The sequence below is a fragment of the Anoplolepis gracilipes genome, chromosome 2, assembly GCF_047496725.1.
Source record: "Anoplolepis gracilipes chromosome 2, ASM4749672v1, whole genome shotgun sequence".
NCBI classification, from domain to species: Eukaryota; Metazoa; Arthropoda; class Insecta; order Hymenoptera; family Formicidae; genus Anoplolepis; species Anoplolepis gracilipes.
This window is the reverse complement of record NC_132971.1, coordinates 14,338,666-14,356,599: the sequence shown is the minus strand read 5'-3', so window position 1 is coordinate 14,356,599 and position 17,934 is coordinate 14,338,666. Positions and strand designations below refer to the sequence as shown.

Here is a 17,934-nt window from a genome sequence, read left to right as displayed (position 1 = left end):
ATTTACAATCAATTCAATTTCTTCTAGTCTGAAAATATTCTGTCTAAAAATAAAGTAATGTCTTACCTGTCAATATTTCAGTCAAAACTTTTTTCTAGCAAAAACAATTGCATTGATTCTTCTTCTTAATAAATCATGTATCTTATATAAAATATGCATATGTATATGTATATATATATATATATATATATATATATATATTATTATACACATTTAATTGTCGATTTAACACTTTATTAATAGTAAATACATATTTTTAATACTTATCTGGTAAACACTTTGTCTAAAAAATAGATTTTTTAATAAAATAAAATTAATATTACTAATCACTAAGGAAGAAGTAAAAGGACAGGATTTTAGGACACAAACAGAAAGCTTTAAATATTCTGTAAAATTTGAAGCTTAGTGCATCTATTTATTGTAATAATAACTCATTATATACTCGAAAGGAGAAGAAGTCTTCATGACTTTTTGCAAATATGCGAAAACGTGGCAATAGACTTGTGGATCTTTAAGTCTGGGTGTATACAGCTCATAAATGACAATGGTAAGAGACTGTCACCGAACGCCGAACAAATATATATATTTTATATATATATATATGTATATATATAAAACATTGTATAAGTTAACATTTCTGACTAAACTCTTATCAGTGTATCGAAATCGATACAATATAATTACAATATATCTGTATAATAAATATGAAATATTGATATATGTATATGTTTATTCTATATATATATATATATATATATATATATATACATACATACATATATAGATATATATGCATATATATGTACATACATATATATATATATATATATATATATATATATACATGCTATATGTATATATTATAATCGTAATATTTCTGCTCCGATATATATTTAGCAATATTTTGAACGATAAAAAGAATCTTTTTTTTTAATAGTTTTATTTTTTGATAAAGTTTCGCGAGATTACTTGCTAAGAAGATCGGTCCCAAATTTCCCACGCGTTGCGCGTCCATTAAAAGAAACCTGGTTTCCATTATGAAGACTGCGTTGTCGCAGTCGCATATAAATTATGCTAAAGCGATTTTCGGTGACTAGATATTTCGAAACCGTAGATTCCTCCGCTTATAAATACTTACGTTGGTAGTAACATGATACATGCAAACTAGAGGTAACATGTGTCGATGAGAAAGATAGAGTGAACTAGTGAGAGATTTTGGAAGGCAAAAAGTGAGCGAATTCTTAAAACTATCGGCTCGCTCGGTGAATTGTTTCACGAATAATTGGCATATTTATTCGTGAAAACAATTATGGCATCAACTCGACGAATCGATAGTTTGATAATAATTGCTTGTTGATAAACTTCCCCATTATACACGTTTGAATAAAGTGACTAAAGCTAAGAAAGTTGAAATAGAAAGCGATATGGCGTAAAAAATGGGTTGCGTACCACACACATATTGTCACCATTGTTAAATAATATAAACATGAGAGTTAAAATAAGTTTACGACGCATAAAGGTTGAACTTTCAAGGCTGCCGCATCTGATAAAATGTGCATAACACGCGATTTAACCTTTTGCGTTCCAAGGTTACCATCATGCTGACCATAGATAACGAGCATTTATTTTGCACTCATATCTAAGTCGTTTGGCTATTCTGGTATATGAAGGTCACTCCATAATTGCGAACATTTCAACGTGTATGATTTATTTATACTATCTTTGAATTCATAGGATGAATTCTATTCATTATCCTCAAATCATGAGAGTTAACCATTGATCCACAAGAATAGATATTTATAATAATCCAATATATAAATACAATATATTAAATAACGCATAAATATACGCAATAAAAATATTTTTATGTCTTAATATATAAAATCGAAGATAATAACTTAATAGAGATAAATATTATTACGTTTTAATTAATAGGAAACATTTTACGAATTTTACTTTACGATACAGACGAAGAATTTAAAATGTTTTCGTTGTAAAATTTGTTTCTATCGACACTAAAGCAACATACGTTCGTTGAATCAACAGGTTCTTCGATGTTAATAATTGGTCGCGTGACGATATCGCGTCTCATTTAAGTCAATACGCCAATGTAGGGAAGCCGCTCAACAAGCGAATATGTATCTCTTAAGAATCAGCTTTTAGTACAAACAGTAGATAAGTATAGCGTAGGTATTCAAAGTAGAAAGTGTAAAGTATCACAAGAATTACAATAATCGTAATAATTATATTACGTCGCAAAGATTAAGTTCTTGACCTTATTACATCGATCGCACAGTAATTATAAGCGCTTTAATCGCATCCCGCGCTTCGAACACGCGCCGATAGACAAAGGGATCTCTATCAAGTCGGATAATTCTTTGTAAATACATCAGTCTTTGACACAATAATTATAATAACACCACTGACAGAATAAAGCCGTGAGAAAGATCATTTATGGCATGAAGACAAAAGTACTTACATAAAACACGACTTGTATTTAAAACGTGGTCGAATATAACGTGCTGTATTGCCGGAGGAGGATATTCCTTCGGTAAATTCTATGAAAGATACTTTAATAGAAGAGAGAAAATAGATTTTTTTTAATGAAGTCCATTAATACGGTACAAGCACTTATCAAGAAAGTAGTTCAGCAGAATTGCTTTTTACGCGTGATAAGCCAAATCACTCGATTGGAGAATAAGACGTCAATCCCGTATTATGTTGGAAAAAGTGTGTTTCTGTTATCGATATACATAGGTTTTGATTATGAGTAAAACATGAAATTTTTTAAATCTACTTGTCTGGAACCGGGATTTCGATGATAAGTAAATAAGAATTGCATTGATATTTTTATATACTTATACTGGCCTCATGCTATTCAGAAGTTTATGCGCAATGTTTGTGCCAGAATAGCAAGAAGAAAATAATTAATAAAAATCGATAAATCTCTAAACTCTAAAATCTGTATACAATGTGACAAAATTTTAACAAAAGTATTACAACATGACAATAAATTTAATTTCGCTAAAGATCTCTCGGTTCCATTTCTTTGAGCGAATTTCGCTCTAATAAAGATACAATTGCAACGATTTTATATTTGAAATTCTGCCAGAATTAGCAGCAATTAACTAACATTATTATCAAATTTCGATCAAATATTTTAGCCCACAAAGGTGCATGCACCAAAACCAATTCCCTTAGGCCATACAATTTACTTCCAATATCGTTAATTAAAGCATACGCAAACAACACACTGTAGCTCACAATTTAAGTGGCTGTGGCTTGCGGCTGAGGCGGCGTCGGCGCCTGTGTGTTGACATTTGGCCTATAAAATCGGTTGACTAATTGTTTCAAACTCATTACAACGCCTAATCCGGTTCCTGTTTCCATATTGATGAATGAGTCGAGATTATCCTTGCACGCTGAAACGTTTGAGATGCAATGAATAAATAAAAAATGTCACAAATAGATGATCACATATACATAATATTTGAAAAATTGTGATATAATAAAAATCAGATTAATTAGAACAAATAAATAAATAATAAATATTAGATATAAAATGCTGTAGAACGGACATATTAATTATGAGATTACGTTTGCGCAAGAGATGCAACTTTCATAAATTTTAAAGAGTTATATATGTAGGAAATTTTTTGAACATTTCAGAATTTTGTTCTCTACATACTTGGTGTCGAAATCGGAGGATAATCTGGCGGAGTCTTGATCCATGTACCATCCTTACGCTTCATATGATGCCGAGTTGATGCGAACTGTTGCAAATATACGCTGGCAGGTACCAGACGGAATCTTCTGTGATATTCAGGCCGCAATGCTTCATCAGATCTGAAGGTTTCAGTGGCATATTTCCAGAAATGTGTAGGGAACGGCAGAGAACTCTCTAAATCGTATACCACTGCCCTTTCGTCGGGCGCATAGATGAGAATAGCATGATAATCCTACATACAGGACAAAGCATATTACAAAAAAGTGTTTCTTTATTATCATCTTTGTGTGATACTAACCCACACAACTAATTTGTCCTCGTCCTTTCCTGCCCGTTGACGCCAAAGGGGAACGCTTCGTCGTGAATTGCTTACGAAAACAACATGGCAATGTTGCAATTCAGAAGGATGCCTAGTTGCTACATCTTGGCAAAGCTTCCATACGTTTTCTTCGCTGAAATTGAGTACATATTTCCCTTCATCTTCGATCAATAACGTATGGCTAATATTCTGAGTCACTTTTTGCGCAAAACGCACCATAATAATATAACTCTTACTCCGTACTGTTATTTTTGGCACCGCATAGATGGTCAACGTATTTTGGACACGTTTATTAATACCATGTAAAAGCATTTTGAAAAATTGGAAAAATTTTATATACCTTCTAAATAAAAGCTAGAATATGAATAAATTTGAAACATAAGTAAATATATTGTACATAATTAAATATATTTTACAACTATTCGTTTTCATTTGGCACTGTTAGAAAAATCACAGATAAAAATGACCTACCAGTACGGAATAAGGGTTAATATGCATGTATAATTAATAAAATATGTAATAGCACAAACTGAGTCAGTATTGTAAAAAAAAGAAATGTGTACAATAAAATGTACAAATAATATGTTTAAAAAGTCTCATAAGATATCAAATTTCACGTTACATCAATATAATAAATGTTCAAGGAAAAGAATGCTCGAACAAAAAAGTAATGTAATATATATTATTAGTTATTAGAACGTTTGATTTTTAAGAATATAGTAAATATTAATTAAAAATTAGTTATCTATTATAAAATAAAACACAATTCATTATTTATATTATGTATTAATAGATAAGAAAATATATGCTTAACAGAAATATAATATAAATCTTCCATTTGATATTGAGTATTTATCTTTTCAAGAAAAATTACGAAAAGATTTTTATATTGAACAATTTATTATTTTTTATATAATGTCTTATACAAAGCTTGGCTTAATAAAATGAAAAATAAAATATATATAAATCGTATATGTGTTTTACAGAAAACAATGTCAGATTAAAAATTAAAATAAAAAGATACATTTATAAACACCATTACTACTCCGAAATATTATATCCAGTAGTGTATGATAAAAATATGATACAATCGAATTCTGATTGTAACACACAGTAAAATTCAATCTGTTGATTCGAGAATTAGTTTAAAAATAGCTAAAATTAACGAACATAGTATATAAAAAAATTTTAAGTTCAAATATAATCATGATTTTAGCTGAATAAAAAGATTAGTCCAGTTTTCCGATCAAGTAAACGTGCCTCTTGCAATTGTAAGAAAAGGAAAGCAACATAAACGTGTTCGTGCAAGCGGTTGAACACAACACGGCCTCGCGTGCCGCGTTGTGCGCATTATCTACCGAATACATTATTAATTGCAACAAAAGCGGGCTCCTTATATATTCACACAGCTTAAGTGGCACGTAAAAAAAAAAAAAAAAACGATCTGGTCTCTCGACACATGCCTTGAATTCAACGACTTATTACGAAACTCATTTCAAGGAAAGTAGTTAGAGCAACATAAAATACGAATAGCAACTGCATACAATTTTCCTTATATTTGTTGATATATACAATTACTTTATTTATGTGTATTTATCTTTGAAACAAATTCTTTTTTGCAACAAAAAATATATTTATTTATAGGTAGTATCCACCTATTAAAATGATAGAATTATATTACTATATTATGTAAATGTGAATAAAATTTTAAAATTAATATACTTATACATCAATTTTTAAATAGAATTTTTAATAAATATATTTTTATATGTATGTTTCTGTGAAATGCATATCTTCTTCCTTTTCTTCGTCTGTGAAATGCAGGAATGTTTAATTTACATTATTACATCATAATATGATATACTACAGCTGTTATTAAAATTGATGTTTCTCGAAAAAATATAATTTCCATGTATTATAAATCAAGATTTGTTGTAAATTATCTAATTAATGAGACAGAGATCCGACAAAATTGTCATTAATTTATAACGCAAAATTGTGTTTCTTTATCATTACATTTGACAATCAGTATACACGTACATACGCTGTGTCAGAGCTAGTGTTCAGCGTCGTTTATTTTTTGTTAATTTACATTTATGGATATGTGATCGAAAAATGCCCATTTCTGAAAGAGAAAGACATCTAATTTATTTGTGTATATTTATCGTGTTTCGAATCGCATGCCGCGCATACTGCAAAGATGGCCGCAACTCGCTCGCGGGCTGTCTGCACCGTCGCAACGTATCGATCGGAGGCATGGTGCATGCCGCAATACGACGCGTTTATTTGTCCGAAGATCGATCGCCATCCCGGGGGCTCGGGGGGGGAGATACGTTATACGCCATGTCGACCGCAAGCCGCGGCTACGTCGGCCATGCCGACCAGGGTACTCACCAGTAGCAGCTCGTATTCACGCAATCGGACGCCTTAGTGAACAACGGCACCAGGGGCTTAGCGTTCCCGGTCACGCGAGGTTCCACGGCCATATTTTGACGTTTCGCGAACGCTTGTCTACCGGACGTGGGACACTACGCGAGATGCGACACGCGACCACACACACACATATACACACGTTAAGCGAACCACACGCACTCCGCGAGCTTCATAACGAAATGTTCAAAACGACTGCGTTTTTCTCTCAGCCGCGATCCGCGCATCCGACTGGCCGGAGCATTGTTTGATTACTGCACCATCAGTGCGGCTCGCGACCGAGCCAGTGTCCCCAGATCCCGAGTGAGAAAATCCCACCACTTCGCGATACATCTAGGAACCTGCGCAATTGGCCATTGGTTTTGAGAGAGATGGAACACACAAGGTGTTTCTATGAGAATACATTTTTTATTTTTGTTACATTACTCTTTTAATGAAGGATATTAAAAATACTGAATCAATTATTATTACCTGATGAACATTGGGTCTATTCGAGCCTTGTGAAATGTCAATTATTAAGAAAATGCCAATATTTCATTAGCTTTATGCTTCAATATCCTTTCCCTCTCCCTACCCTAAAATACATAATGTCATGTAATAAATATAGAAAAAATGCATATTAATTTAATAAATTTAATTAATATATAATGAATATATAATTTAATAATATATTTTATTAATAATAAAATATGTTTAATAAAAACGATTCTTTCGTTTTCCTTCAATCAAAATAAATATATATTAATTATATATCTTTTAATAAAAAGAAATTTTTAAAAATAAGATAATATATAAATATAAAATATAAGATAATATACATATTATAAATAAGATATATAGAGGATTTATGGAATGTGTGTATTTTATGTGTGTATGTGTGTAGTAATTCCATTCATTTCTATCTATTCATTTCCAGCAGGTCCTTATTGTTTATAAATTTAATAAATTACAAACTGATCTGTTTTAAATGGTCTTCACCTCAATCTTCATCTAAATCTTTCTTTTTATTGATTTTTCTCTCTAAATATCTTTTTGTAATGTTTTCTCATTATGCAAAACTCATTATGTTTTCATTATTGATATGTAACATTAATTTTATATGTAACTCTATGTAATTTTACTCAGCTAACGTTTCTATTTGTTTATTTATATATTATTTACTGTACACTATTTACACATGTACGGATCGGGCCTGTTATGTATTATATCACTTTTGACAGCTGTCGCTTCATCTTTTGTTGCAATCTGTATATTCTCTATATTCCATTTCTTTTTCTCACAGTGCAATAGCAAATTACACAATAAATATTATTATAATTAAAATCTAACTCAATTATTATTCAAACCAAGCGAATATCGAATATATTTTCAATATTTGTACTCTTTTAGTAAAGTCGCGAGTAATTTTATTATCTCATCTATTCTATTACTATTATTAACTATACTTAGCTGATAAAGAGACTCTGTCATATCTTTTTTAATTAAAAAAAATTGTTTTTTTTTAACGAGTCTAGCGATACTATACTTGTGCAATAAAATATATACATAACTAAAAACTAAGTGATTAATACTTGGTTTCTACGCTTTTATAGATTTTTACTCGATTTGATAATAACATTTTGCGTAAACATATTGCATACATAATATATATGCGTCTATGCAATGCAAAATAAATATATGAATGCATTTTTCACAATTATTGTGTGTCAAATTATTATTACTGGGAAATATTATTAGATTTCATTTGACTACGATTTCTCATTAATTAATTTGATAAACATAAACTTTATTTTGCGAACTTTTTCATTTATATATGTAACGTGGAAAAATTAATTTTTTAAATGATATAATTTTTTTATATCGATGTTATCTAACTTAATGAATAAAATGAGCATTCGAAAGACAAGTAAAAATAGCTTTTTATCAATTGTAAAAAAATTATAATAAAATTATAATTATAATCGAATTTTGCTTTCACACTTGTCGACAAACGTCATATGCATGATTATATTATATACATTATATATATGATATTTCGTATTTAATATCTTTATATATAATTAGAACAAAGAAAACGCAAAGAGTTTGAAATTGTTGATTCGCAACTAATGTTGATAATGATAAAGAAGACCTTGTACTCTCCGGATATCACATGACTTACTTGCATATATTGCGCTTGTCATGCTTATAAAGCTTGTCCCATTCGTCCTATTTTTCAGTTATCGCCGATTTCGTGTGGGATGCGTATTGTTGTGTTTATACATTTTTTTTATATTCATTAAATTCACCTTATAAATTGTGCAACAACACGAGATAATAACAACTGTAACAATGGCTATAAATGCTGCGAAAGCTGTACTCAAACATGGAAAAACTGCACTATTTATTTGCGACGTTCAGGAAAAATTCGTTAAGGCTATACATGAATTCGACAAGATTGTTCAAAATTCAACAAAATTGGTAAATCTATCAAATTAGATAGGATATTAAATGCTTATAATATGTGTATATATGATGTATATACAATTTATGTATACATCATATTGCATATAAATAGATATGTAAATACATAATTAATAATTTTTATATATATTGGAAATAATTGGATTTGACTGAAATGATGTATGTCAGGAGGTTATGTTATTTTCATAATTAGATATTGTGATTGATATCATAAAATATATTGTAATATATTACTATGACGATGCAAAATATAATTGTAATTTAATTTCACAGATCAATGCTTTGAAGCTTTTGAATGTGCCTATGTTAGTTTCGGAACAAAATCCAAAGTCTTTAGGAAAAACCATACCTGAATTTGATATCTCTGGAGCAAAAGGGCCTTTTGCAAAGACTCAATTTAGTATGTTAACTCCTGAAGTAAGTATATATCTTCTTGCATTCAATAAAATATTAAACACTATAATATATGATATTAAGTATAAACATATATTTATTTTACTTTTTTTTAGATTTGTAAGGAGCTTGAAACACTTTGTTTTGGAAGAAAACCAGAATCTATTATACTCATAGGTATTGAAACACATGTCTGTGTAGAAAATACAGCTATTGACTTGAGACAAAATGGTTACGAGGTACATACTGTCGCAGATTGTTGTTCCTCACGTACTCAGGAAGATAGATTATTAGCTTTGGAGGTAATATATTATTCCTTCTTAATTTAATACTGATGTGTATATGTGTGTGTATAATAATATACACACACACATATATATATATGTATATAATTGAGAAGTATTTTTAATTTTTTTATAGAGAATGCGAGATATAGGATGTCACATAACTACTTCTGAGAACGTTATATTCAAAGTTTTACGGGATGCAAATCATGAACAATTTAAAGATGTATTGGCTATCATCAAAACACCAACTTTATACACAGGCTTAGTTTCTGTTTCAAAGATATGAATATTCCTAAAAAGTTATATGTAACAATTATGTTATCAATAATAAGTTTTACACCATCATCAAAACACTAACTCTGTACACAGACTTAGTTTTTGTTTCAAAGATATAAATATTCTTAAAAAGTTATATGTAATAATTATATCAATCAATTTTACACGAATAATGTTTAGTGAAATTTTTTTTTTACAATTTGTAATACTTTTTGTTTAAAATATAGTCATTAAGCAAAACTATAAGCAATTATAAAATAACAAATTACTTTTATCAAAATATTAATATTTTATTTGTACAGAATATAGGAAATATGATGTAACACTTTATAATGAAAGTATATAACGTACGTAATGTGTAATGAGTATAAATAGTACACTGTAAATCAAACAGATAATAAGCTAAGTTTATTTCATGCCTGTTGAACCAAATCCTCCTGCACCTCTATTTGTATCATTTAGAGAATCTACTTCTTCTAATCTGGGATATGCAATCTTTTCACATATCAATTGAGCAATACGATCACCAGGTGCAATTTCAAAATCCTCATTGCTATGATTGAACAGTACTACACCAAGATTACCACTGTAAATAGAAAAAAATAACATTTGGATTTTAATATTTTTAGTGTATATATAAAAACTGTATATATATATATATATATATATATATATATATATATATATATATATATATGTATATATATGTGTATATACATACCGATAATCTGCATCTATAACACCTGCACCTACATCTATGTGATTTTTCCATGCTAACCCAGATCGTGGTGCAACTCTGCCATATGTACCCAGAGGAACTTGTACTTGTAAATCAGTTTTAACTAATTCCTTGCCACGGGCTGGTATCATATACCAGTATGCACTTTATTATACAAAAAACAAAATATGTTAAAGATCATTTACTTATTGTAAATAACTATTTTAATCTGTTAAATTAGAGAAGAGAAAGAAGTTTTGTAGTAATTATCAGTATTATCACAAGACATTAAATTAATAATAAATAACAGTTAAATCTACTTTATAATACATATTTGTTTTGAATAGAATTATTAGATTACTAGATATTGAAGATTTAAATTTTTAATATTCTAAGAGTATCCCTAATATATCTATATAATTCAATAATAACAAACTAATATCACTGTCTAATTAAATTGTTTCTCCCATGTGATCTACATAGGGCTTAATAATGGCAATGAGTAGTAAAAATTAGTATATTCCTTTTAGGAGTAATAATACCTTCTTAAATCGTATCCTGCCGCATAATCCGAACCTTTTGTTGGTGCAAATGCTTTATTCGACAATTTCGCAAATTTCAGCGAAATTAATTCTGACTCTTTTTCTGACATAATTATTATCTGTGAACCGGCTTCACTGCGAACACGTAACAAATATCCTAACGCCAGTAACGCCACGTTTTACTACACTTATCTGTCGGTTTACCGCCAATTTTTTGGCGGCAAATAGTTACAGCCATATTGATATGTATATATATGTACAATATAATTACTATAATTTTTATAAACTTACTTAATTTATAACAATGGATGTAACTTACAAAATCAAAAAAAGGAACGTGACATATTTCGGTAATTGCAATCGTTGGAAACTAATACATAATAAAATCAATATTGTATTTGATTAACCGCGAAATTTAAATGTACTCATTTTGTTTTACTGTAAAAAAGTTGCAAGACATAATCTATAGAAGAAAATTATTAATAAAAATTCTAGATAGTGTAGCTTGTGTCACTATTTTATATTGCCATTGTTTTTAGCAAAACATTTTATGATTAATTAATAATGTGATCTATAATGTATTTTTAGAATAATAATATTTATACGTCTCTATAAATCTACATAAGGTACTTCACTAGAATAGTAATATATACATATAAACACATATAACAACTTTGAAACTGCACATTATTAGCATTGTTGATATCAATAAACATGTATACCGACCTTTCAATTGCATAAAACACGCCGTATATAGTTCATCGTTGTTCGTATTTAACATAATATAAAAATGAAAAGTTTCAGCATCTGATATTCGGAGAAAAACTGTCTTTTCTCACGCAAGTGTGCACGCACATGCACATGTGCTTGATCGACTGTGCAATGCACATGCGCGGTTTACGAACACGAGATCGATAGCCGCGCACACTACACGCTCATGTCTATTACGATCAGCTGATTGCTGTTTAGCTTCAGTTGATAATCGACCATAGAAATATAAGAATAGAGTGTGCGAGAGAACCGAAAATGCGATGCAGGAATAGAAGGAAAACGTTGCTATATGTCCTCTCCTTATGTCTTTTTCTAATAACGCACAACGTAAGCATCTCCCTTCCTCGCATAAACGCACGTTTAGACAAAGACACAAGGGGCCTATATGTAGCGTTCTCTTTCTATTTCTTTATCGTATCCACTTATGGAGCTAGCGTATAGAACTCGCGTATTTTATTCTTACATCTCTATGTAATCGATAAATAAAAACTTGTCAACAGGACAGGATCTGTATGAATATTTCTAATTATTAGAAACCAGAAATTAATAACGTTCATAAAAGTTATGTAATTAATTAAAAAAAATAAAATTTGTTTTTTTATAATCTTATACGTATATTATTAAATCTATAATAAATTTTAAAAAATTGAGGATTCTAAAAGTTATATTATTAATGTCTTATATTAAAGTGACCAGATATTTAGTACTTCGATGCGGGACGTGTCCAAGAAAGCAAAAAAAAAAAAAAGGTTTACTTTCCAAACTCATAACAAGAAACAAAATAAATAGCTTTGTTGTTAATTACCAGTAATAACTATAGACAAGAGCATCACGTAGTATATGAAATAACAACTAACGCTAGAGAATTAACGTTATCTATGAAATATCAATAGCATCATCTGAAGGAAACAGTAACTTGTCATTGGGATAATAGACTAGATGTTTAGTGCCTCGATGAGAGATGTGTCCACACAAGCAAAAAAAACCTTAATAACACATGTGCTTATATTTTTATACAATTAAAAATATGTTACAAAGTTGAAAAGGTTAAATCTCTTTCTCTTTTTTCGGGACATTTTTAATGCTAGACAAAGAGCTAAAATTCGGGACGTCTGGTCACTTTATCTTATGTACATATATGTATACGTTATCAACCTCTATGCGGATCATTTTTCATATTTCTTTAATTTTTTAAACATATATTAACAAATAAGCATTGTCCTCGCGCTTTTACTCGTGAATCTCTTTATTTTTAGTGCTCCTCATTATATCTTTTCCTTCTTTTTATCGAAATATTCACAGCCGATATGTTATGGCTCACGATATCGGTAAATGGATTATATTCTGCTCTTATATTCGCATCGTTAATCAAGCCGTTTACGTTGTGCGTTAATTACGCATGATAGTAAGTACGTGCCCCATTTTCGCTATAGTAGTATGAATCCTTTTGCTTTATGATATGCAATATTATTCATAACTTTTTACTGTAAAGAATATTTTGATACGGATATCAAGTCTACAATGCCACAAAATTAGAATCATTTTTAATGCAATAATGGCAAAACTATAATAAGGCCGAAAATAACCGCTGTTTTAAGGGAGTCATATATGTTCCGACAGAGTTGACAAGATCTACGTTTATCTTGTCATACGAAAGTCGCAAGCATACACCTGACTAATCATCGTAAAAGAGTCTCGGGTTGGATCGATGGAGACCCTCGAACTCAACCTTACATGTTTTTAATAAAGTGCAATATGATGCGGTTCGATAAGAAAATATGCATATCGGCTTAAAACTTTTACTTCAGTTGATTTTATCTATATGTTGAAAAGGTCGGTTCATTGAGGCATAAAAGATCTTAGTTTATGTGTCCTGATTGTTACCATTATCTTCTTTAATTTAAGGATAAAAAAAAGATTTGATAAACTTTGATAAGAAAGAATGAAATTGATCCTTTCATAAGTATAAAAAAGAGATGTGATCAACTTTGAACGATAATAGTAATAAAGATTCAAATGGAATTTTTCATAAGTGTAAAGAAAAAAATTAATAAACTTTGATAAATAAAAGAGAACAATATTGCTTCAATTATGTTATGTAAAAATTGGGCTTTTTTTAATGATTTTAGCTAATTTTTCAATATTGTTTGCTGGTTTGCTAATTATTCCACAAGAAGAATATTTATATCTGAGCATTAATAAATCTTGGCGGTGTTCTGTTTGCCAACCGCTTCGTTTGCGCATAACATTTTGTCGCTAGCTTTGACATCATTCAATCTGTACAATTTGCGCAATAATGTGTACAGTATTTGCACATTAATATCACGTGCGCAATCGTGATATTTATGTATTTTTATTTTTTTATGTGCGCAATAATGCATCTAGGAAATCGAGATGTAGACAATCAATACTATCGGCAAAATTTGTGTTAACGAAACAATTGGCAATCGGGATTGTGAACAATTGGGACTTTCTCTCTGCAAGTATTCTACAAATATCAACAAAAAATATAATATAACTTGCGTTTTTAATAGCACAAGATGAACACAAATGAAAGAAATATGTTTATTTCTAAAATTTAAAATATTTTCGCTTAACTCTGGCCCATTCTTTATTTGTTTATTATTTAAAATTTTTACATTTAATTATCAAGAAAGTAATATTGTTTTTTAAAATAAATTTTTTTAAATTAACTTTTTTTTCTAAGATTATGTGTTTCTTACCTATAAACAACGAGCCCTACGCTCACTGTAGATATATTTTCCAAAAGTGAGATCGGGATTGCAATATAATCTATTTTCGGAAATTTTTCAATATACTGCCATTCACTTTTTAAATACTGTATCATACGAATAATAATATCGAACGCAAATTTTGCGTGTGCTTTTAAAGACCTCCGACACCACATTTGGACAGTCGTCTTTTCATCACGAACAACAAGGAAATTAGTCACAACAACTGTCATGAGACAAGTAGACATTATTGGTGTGGTTTCGAAATATGTCCATTGCATATCATACATTTCATATATCTCATCCCTTATTGGCATATTTGATAAAGCTCTGTAATATCCACTATGTTTTATAGAAATGTTAAAGGTGACCATTGCAAACACATCAAAACATGGAAATAATTCTCGAACTGAATTTGGCTGAAAATTCGTTGCCGACAAGTATATCATAGACCTATATCACATTTTAACAACAAGAATTAAATAAAGAAAAATATTTTACTATTGCTGATATACAAATATTTAAAAAACCAAAAATATTGCGTGCGCGTGTGCGTATGTGTTGTGTATGTGTTTGTATGTGTTTTTCAATGACTATAAAGTTACATAAAATCAAAAAACATTACGATTTTGTTTCAATTGTATTATGTAAATCTTTTTTTATTTCTATAACTAATCTGCAAATTAAATTTTACTTGAAATTAACAAAAGAGGACTATTTTAGTTATTTAAAATGTCCAATGTTTAATTAAAGAAACCCATTCTTTTATTGATTTTTATTAAAAAATTATGTTAAATATCTCGATAATTTCGCTAAAAAATTTACTTTAAATTCAGCAAATAATTATAATAAAAAAAAAATTTGACGAATTTTGTATTAATTCATATGAAAATAATGTATGTAATGTAATGTGTGTATAAATATGTATGTGTATTTCATAGAGATAAAGTCACATAAAATCAAACAAAAATTACGGTTTTAATTCGGACCGTCTTTAGCATAAATAAGTAAAATTTGTGTTTAAGTAATAATAAAATTTTATTAATTATCAATTATTATTTTTTGTAATAGTTTGTATGGAACAGTAATATGAATATGGTGCATTTTGTGTACTAAGTCATAACACTTCAAAAATTACTTACTGTAAATAATCCGATTCATTTATATGAAAAACTCTAAATCCTCCTACGTTATTAGCTATAATGCCGACAAAATTTATATTCAAGATATAATGACCAGATGATAGTTCATGTGCGAAATGGGCACTTGCTATGTGCGTTTCAGTGTTATACAAGTATGTTGTGGGATAATATTTGTTAATTTTTTCTTTATTTGCTTTAGAATTGTATGTATTATTAATTAACATCACGTCAATTATACCCAGGTTTTCCGCAAAAAAACTTATGTTTATCGTTGGATTTAAAATATTGATGGTAATATTGCATTCGGCATAAAAGAAACCTTGTTTAATAAATGGTATAAATTTAATATTATAATGGCGTGGCATTATCATATTGTCCGAAATAGCGAATAAAGATTCCGTATCATAAGCCATCGCAATGCTGAATATTAGACTGCCACTTAATAACAGTTTGAAGAACGCCATATCACTTTTTCGTTTTAATATCTGCATGAGTATTTCTTATTCTTAGACAAACCAAATAGAAGAATAATATGATATTAAGTATCCTTTAAATTAAAAATGAATAAAATGTGTAAAACAAGCGGAAATAGTTACAAATGAAAAGAAAAAAATCTTTTATTATTATTGACTAATTAAATTCTTTATAACAAAAAAAGACAAATATAAAAAAAACATAACTATATTTTGTAGTTGTTTTACATTAAATATGATTTCGGCTTTTAAATTACTTTGTCACAGTTTTCGGAAGCTAGTGTGAAATTTCATGTGTGTTTTATTATACAATTAATTTAAATATGTACATAAATATTTAAATTTAAATAGAAAAATACTATTATATATATTAACATTTATTATCCCAAATCTAAAATAAAATATAGACGCCTAACAACATTTATCCATAGCATTTAATGTAACAATTAAATATTTTAAAATAATTCTAAATATTTTTAAAAATTTATTTATTTATTTTAAATTGAGTTTATATTTTAAAAACAACATAATAATACATACATGAAATTTTCTATATTAAAATTCTCTATGTCACATTAATAATTTTAATAACATTAAAAAGGTCTATCTTGAGAAAAATATACTTTGGAGATTATTCTAAAATTATTTAAATTGTTCTCAACGTATATATATTGTAGATATTTTATTTATTGTCAAAAAGAGATATGTAAATATGCTATCTTTGTGATAACTCACCTTGTATGTTAAAATTGCCTGCTGACGAGAATTCAGTTTTTAAATAACAACTTAATTGTTTAATTACTAAGTCTTTATTTCTGTGAACTGTTAATGTCGAGAATATACCTGTATCTGTTCGATTTTGTTGTTCTTCAAAACTGCAGAGATTTAACAACACTTGACATCATAAAAAATATGATATGTAAACAATTTTTAAAGTCAAAAGACAAACAACTATCAACCTGCAAAATAAGAACACCACGCAAATGTTAATGCGTCTTTAAAAATTAATTTTTTCCGCGAAAAATGAAACGTGCACAAGGCATATATTTTACTTGGTGTATTTACCAAGAAATAAATTCTTATTTTTGAGAATTCCATACCCCTAAGTTGATAGTTGTTTATTTGTAAATATTAAGAGCCACACATTCGAAATATTAAATATAAAAGAACATAAATATGTTTTTTAAAAGATGAATATAAATATAAAAGAACATAATTGTTTTGTAGTTTTTTTACATCTAATACGATTTCGGCTTTTAAATTGCTTAATTACAGTTTTCAGAAATTTGTGTGAAATTTCATGTGTGTTTTATTATAGAATTAATTTAAATACATGTTGTGTGTATAAATATTTATTATCAAATGCTTAAAATAAAATATATATGCCAAAAAACATTATTATGCATTTAATGTAACAATTAAATATTGTATAACAAGTTTATTAAATTTTCTAAAATATTAATTTATTGACTTTAAATTAAGTTTATATTTTAAAGATAACATAATACACAGTTGTAATTTTCTATATTTTCTATATTTTCTATAAAATACTCTATGCCGCAAATTAATAATCTTAATATTAAAAAAAAAATCGATTAGGGATAAAAACATTACATTATTTTTACTTTTCAGTTTGTTTTGAAATTATTCAAATTGTTCTC

General features: G+C 28.5%; 3 protein-coding genes across 5 annotated transcripts; 1 reads left to right on the top strand and 2 right to left on the bottom strand.

Annotated features, from left to right (window-relative positions):
• Nucleotides 1–382: 382 nt before the first annotated feature.
• LOC140676193 (protein N-terminal glutamine amidohydrolase) lies at nucleotides 383–12,015 on the bottom strand. 2 transcript variants are annotated; one of them, XM_072910991.1, is made up of 6 exons: nucleotides 11,882–12,015; nucleotides 11,156–11,312; nucleotides 10,617–10,778; nucleotides 4,026–4,179; nucleotides 3,689–3,959; nucleotides 383–3,422 (listed from the first exon to the last, which is right to left on the bottom strand). In XM_072910991.1, exons 1-6 carry the CDS (start codon nucleotides 11,934–11,936, stop codon nucleotides 3,268–3,270), a joined length of 954 nt encoding a protein of 317 aa, XP_072767092.1. In that variant the 5' UTR covers nucleotides 11,937–12,015; the 3' UTR covers nucleotides 383–3,267. The 2 variants fall into 2 exon arrangements, with proteins under 2 accessions (XP_072767092.1, XP_072767091.1); XM_072910990.1 differs by lacking the exons at nucleotides 10,617–10,778; nucleotides 11,156–11,312; nucleotides 11,882–12,015 and adding an exon at nucleotides 6,441–6,768.
• Nucleotides 8,656–10,296, top strand: LOC140676194 (isochorismatase domain-containing protein 2). The gene is made up of 4 exons (XM_072910992.1): nucleotides 8,656–8,936; nucleotides 9,213–9,356; nucleotides 9,449–9,634; nucleotides 9,753–10,296. The coding sequence occupies exons 1-4, from the start codon at nucleotides 8,808–8,810 to the stop codon at nucleotides 9,903–9,905; spliced, it is 612 nt and encodes a 203-aa protein (XP_072767093.1). The 5' UTR covers nucleotides 8,656–8,807; the 3' UTR covers nucleotides 9,906–10,296.
• A 115-nt stretch (nucleotides 12,016–12,130) lies between the features above and the next one.
• LOC140676192 (glutamyl aminopeptidase-like) lies at nucleotides 12,131–17,329 on the bottom strand. 2 transcript variants are annotated; one of them, XM_072910988.1, is made up of 4 exons: nucleotides 17,009–17,329; nucleotides 15,801–16,347; nucleotides 14,650–15,111; nucleotides 12,131–13,410 (listed from the first exon to the last, which is right to left on the bottom strand). In XM_072910988.1, the coding sequence occupies exons 2-4, from the start codon at nucleotides 16,289–16,291 to the stop codon at nucleotides 13,398–13,400; spliced, it is 966 nt and encodes a 321-aa protein (XP_072767089.1). In that variant the 5' UTR covers nucleotides 16,292–16,347; nucleotides 17,009–17,329; the 3' UTR covers nucleotides 12,131–13,397. The 2 variants fall into 2 exon arrangements, with proteins under 2 accessions (XP_072767089.1, XP_072767090.1); XM_072910989.1 differs by having other exon boundaries at nucleotides 15,801–16,305.
• Between the last annotated feature and the right edge of the window lie 605 nt (nucleotides 17,330–17,934).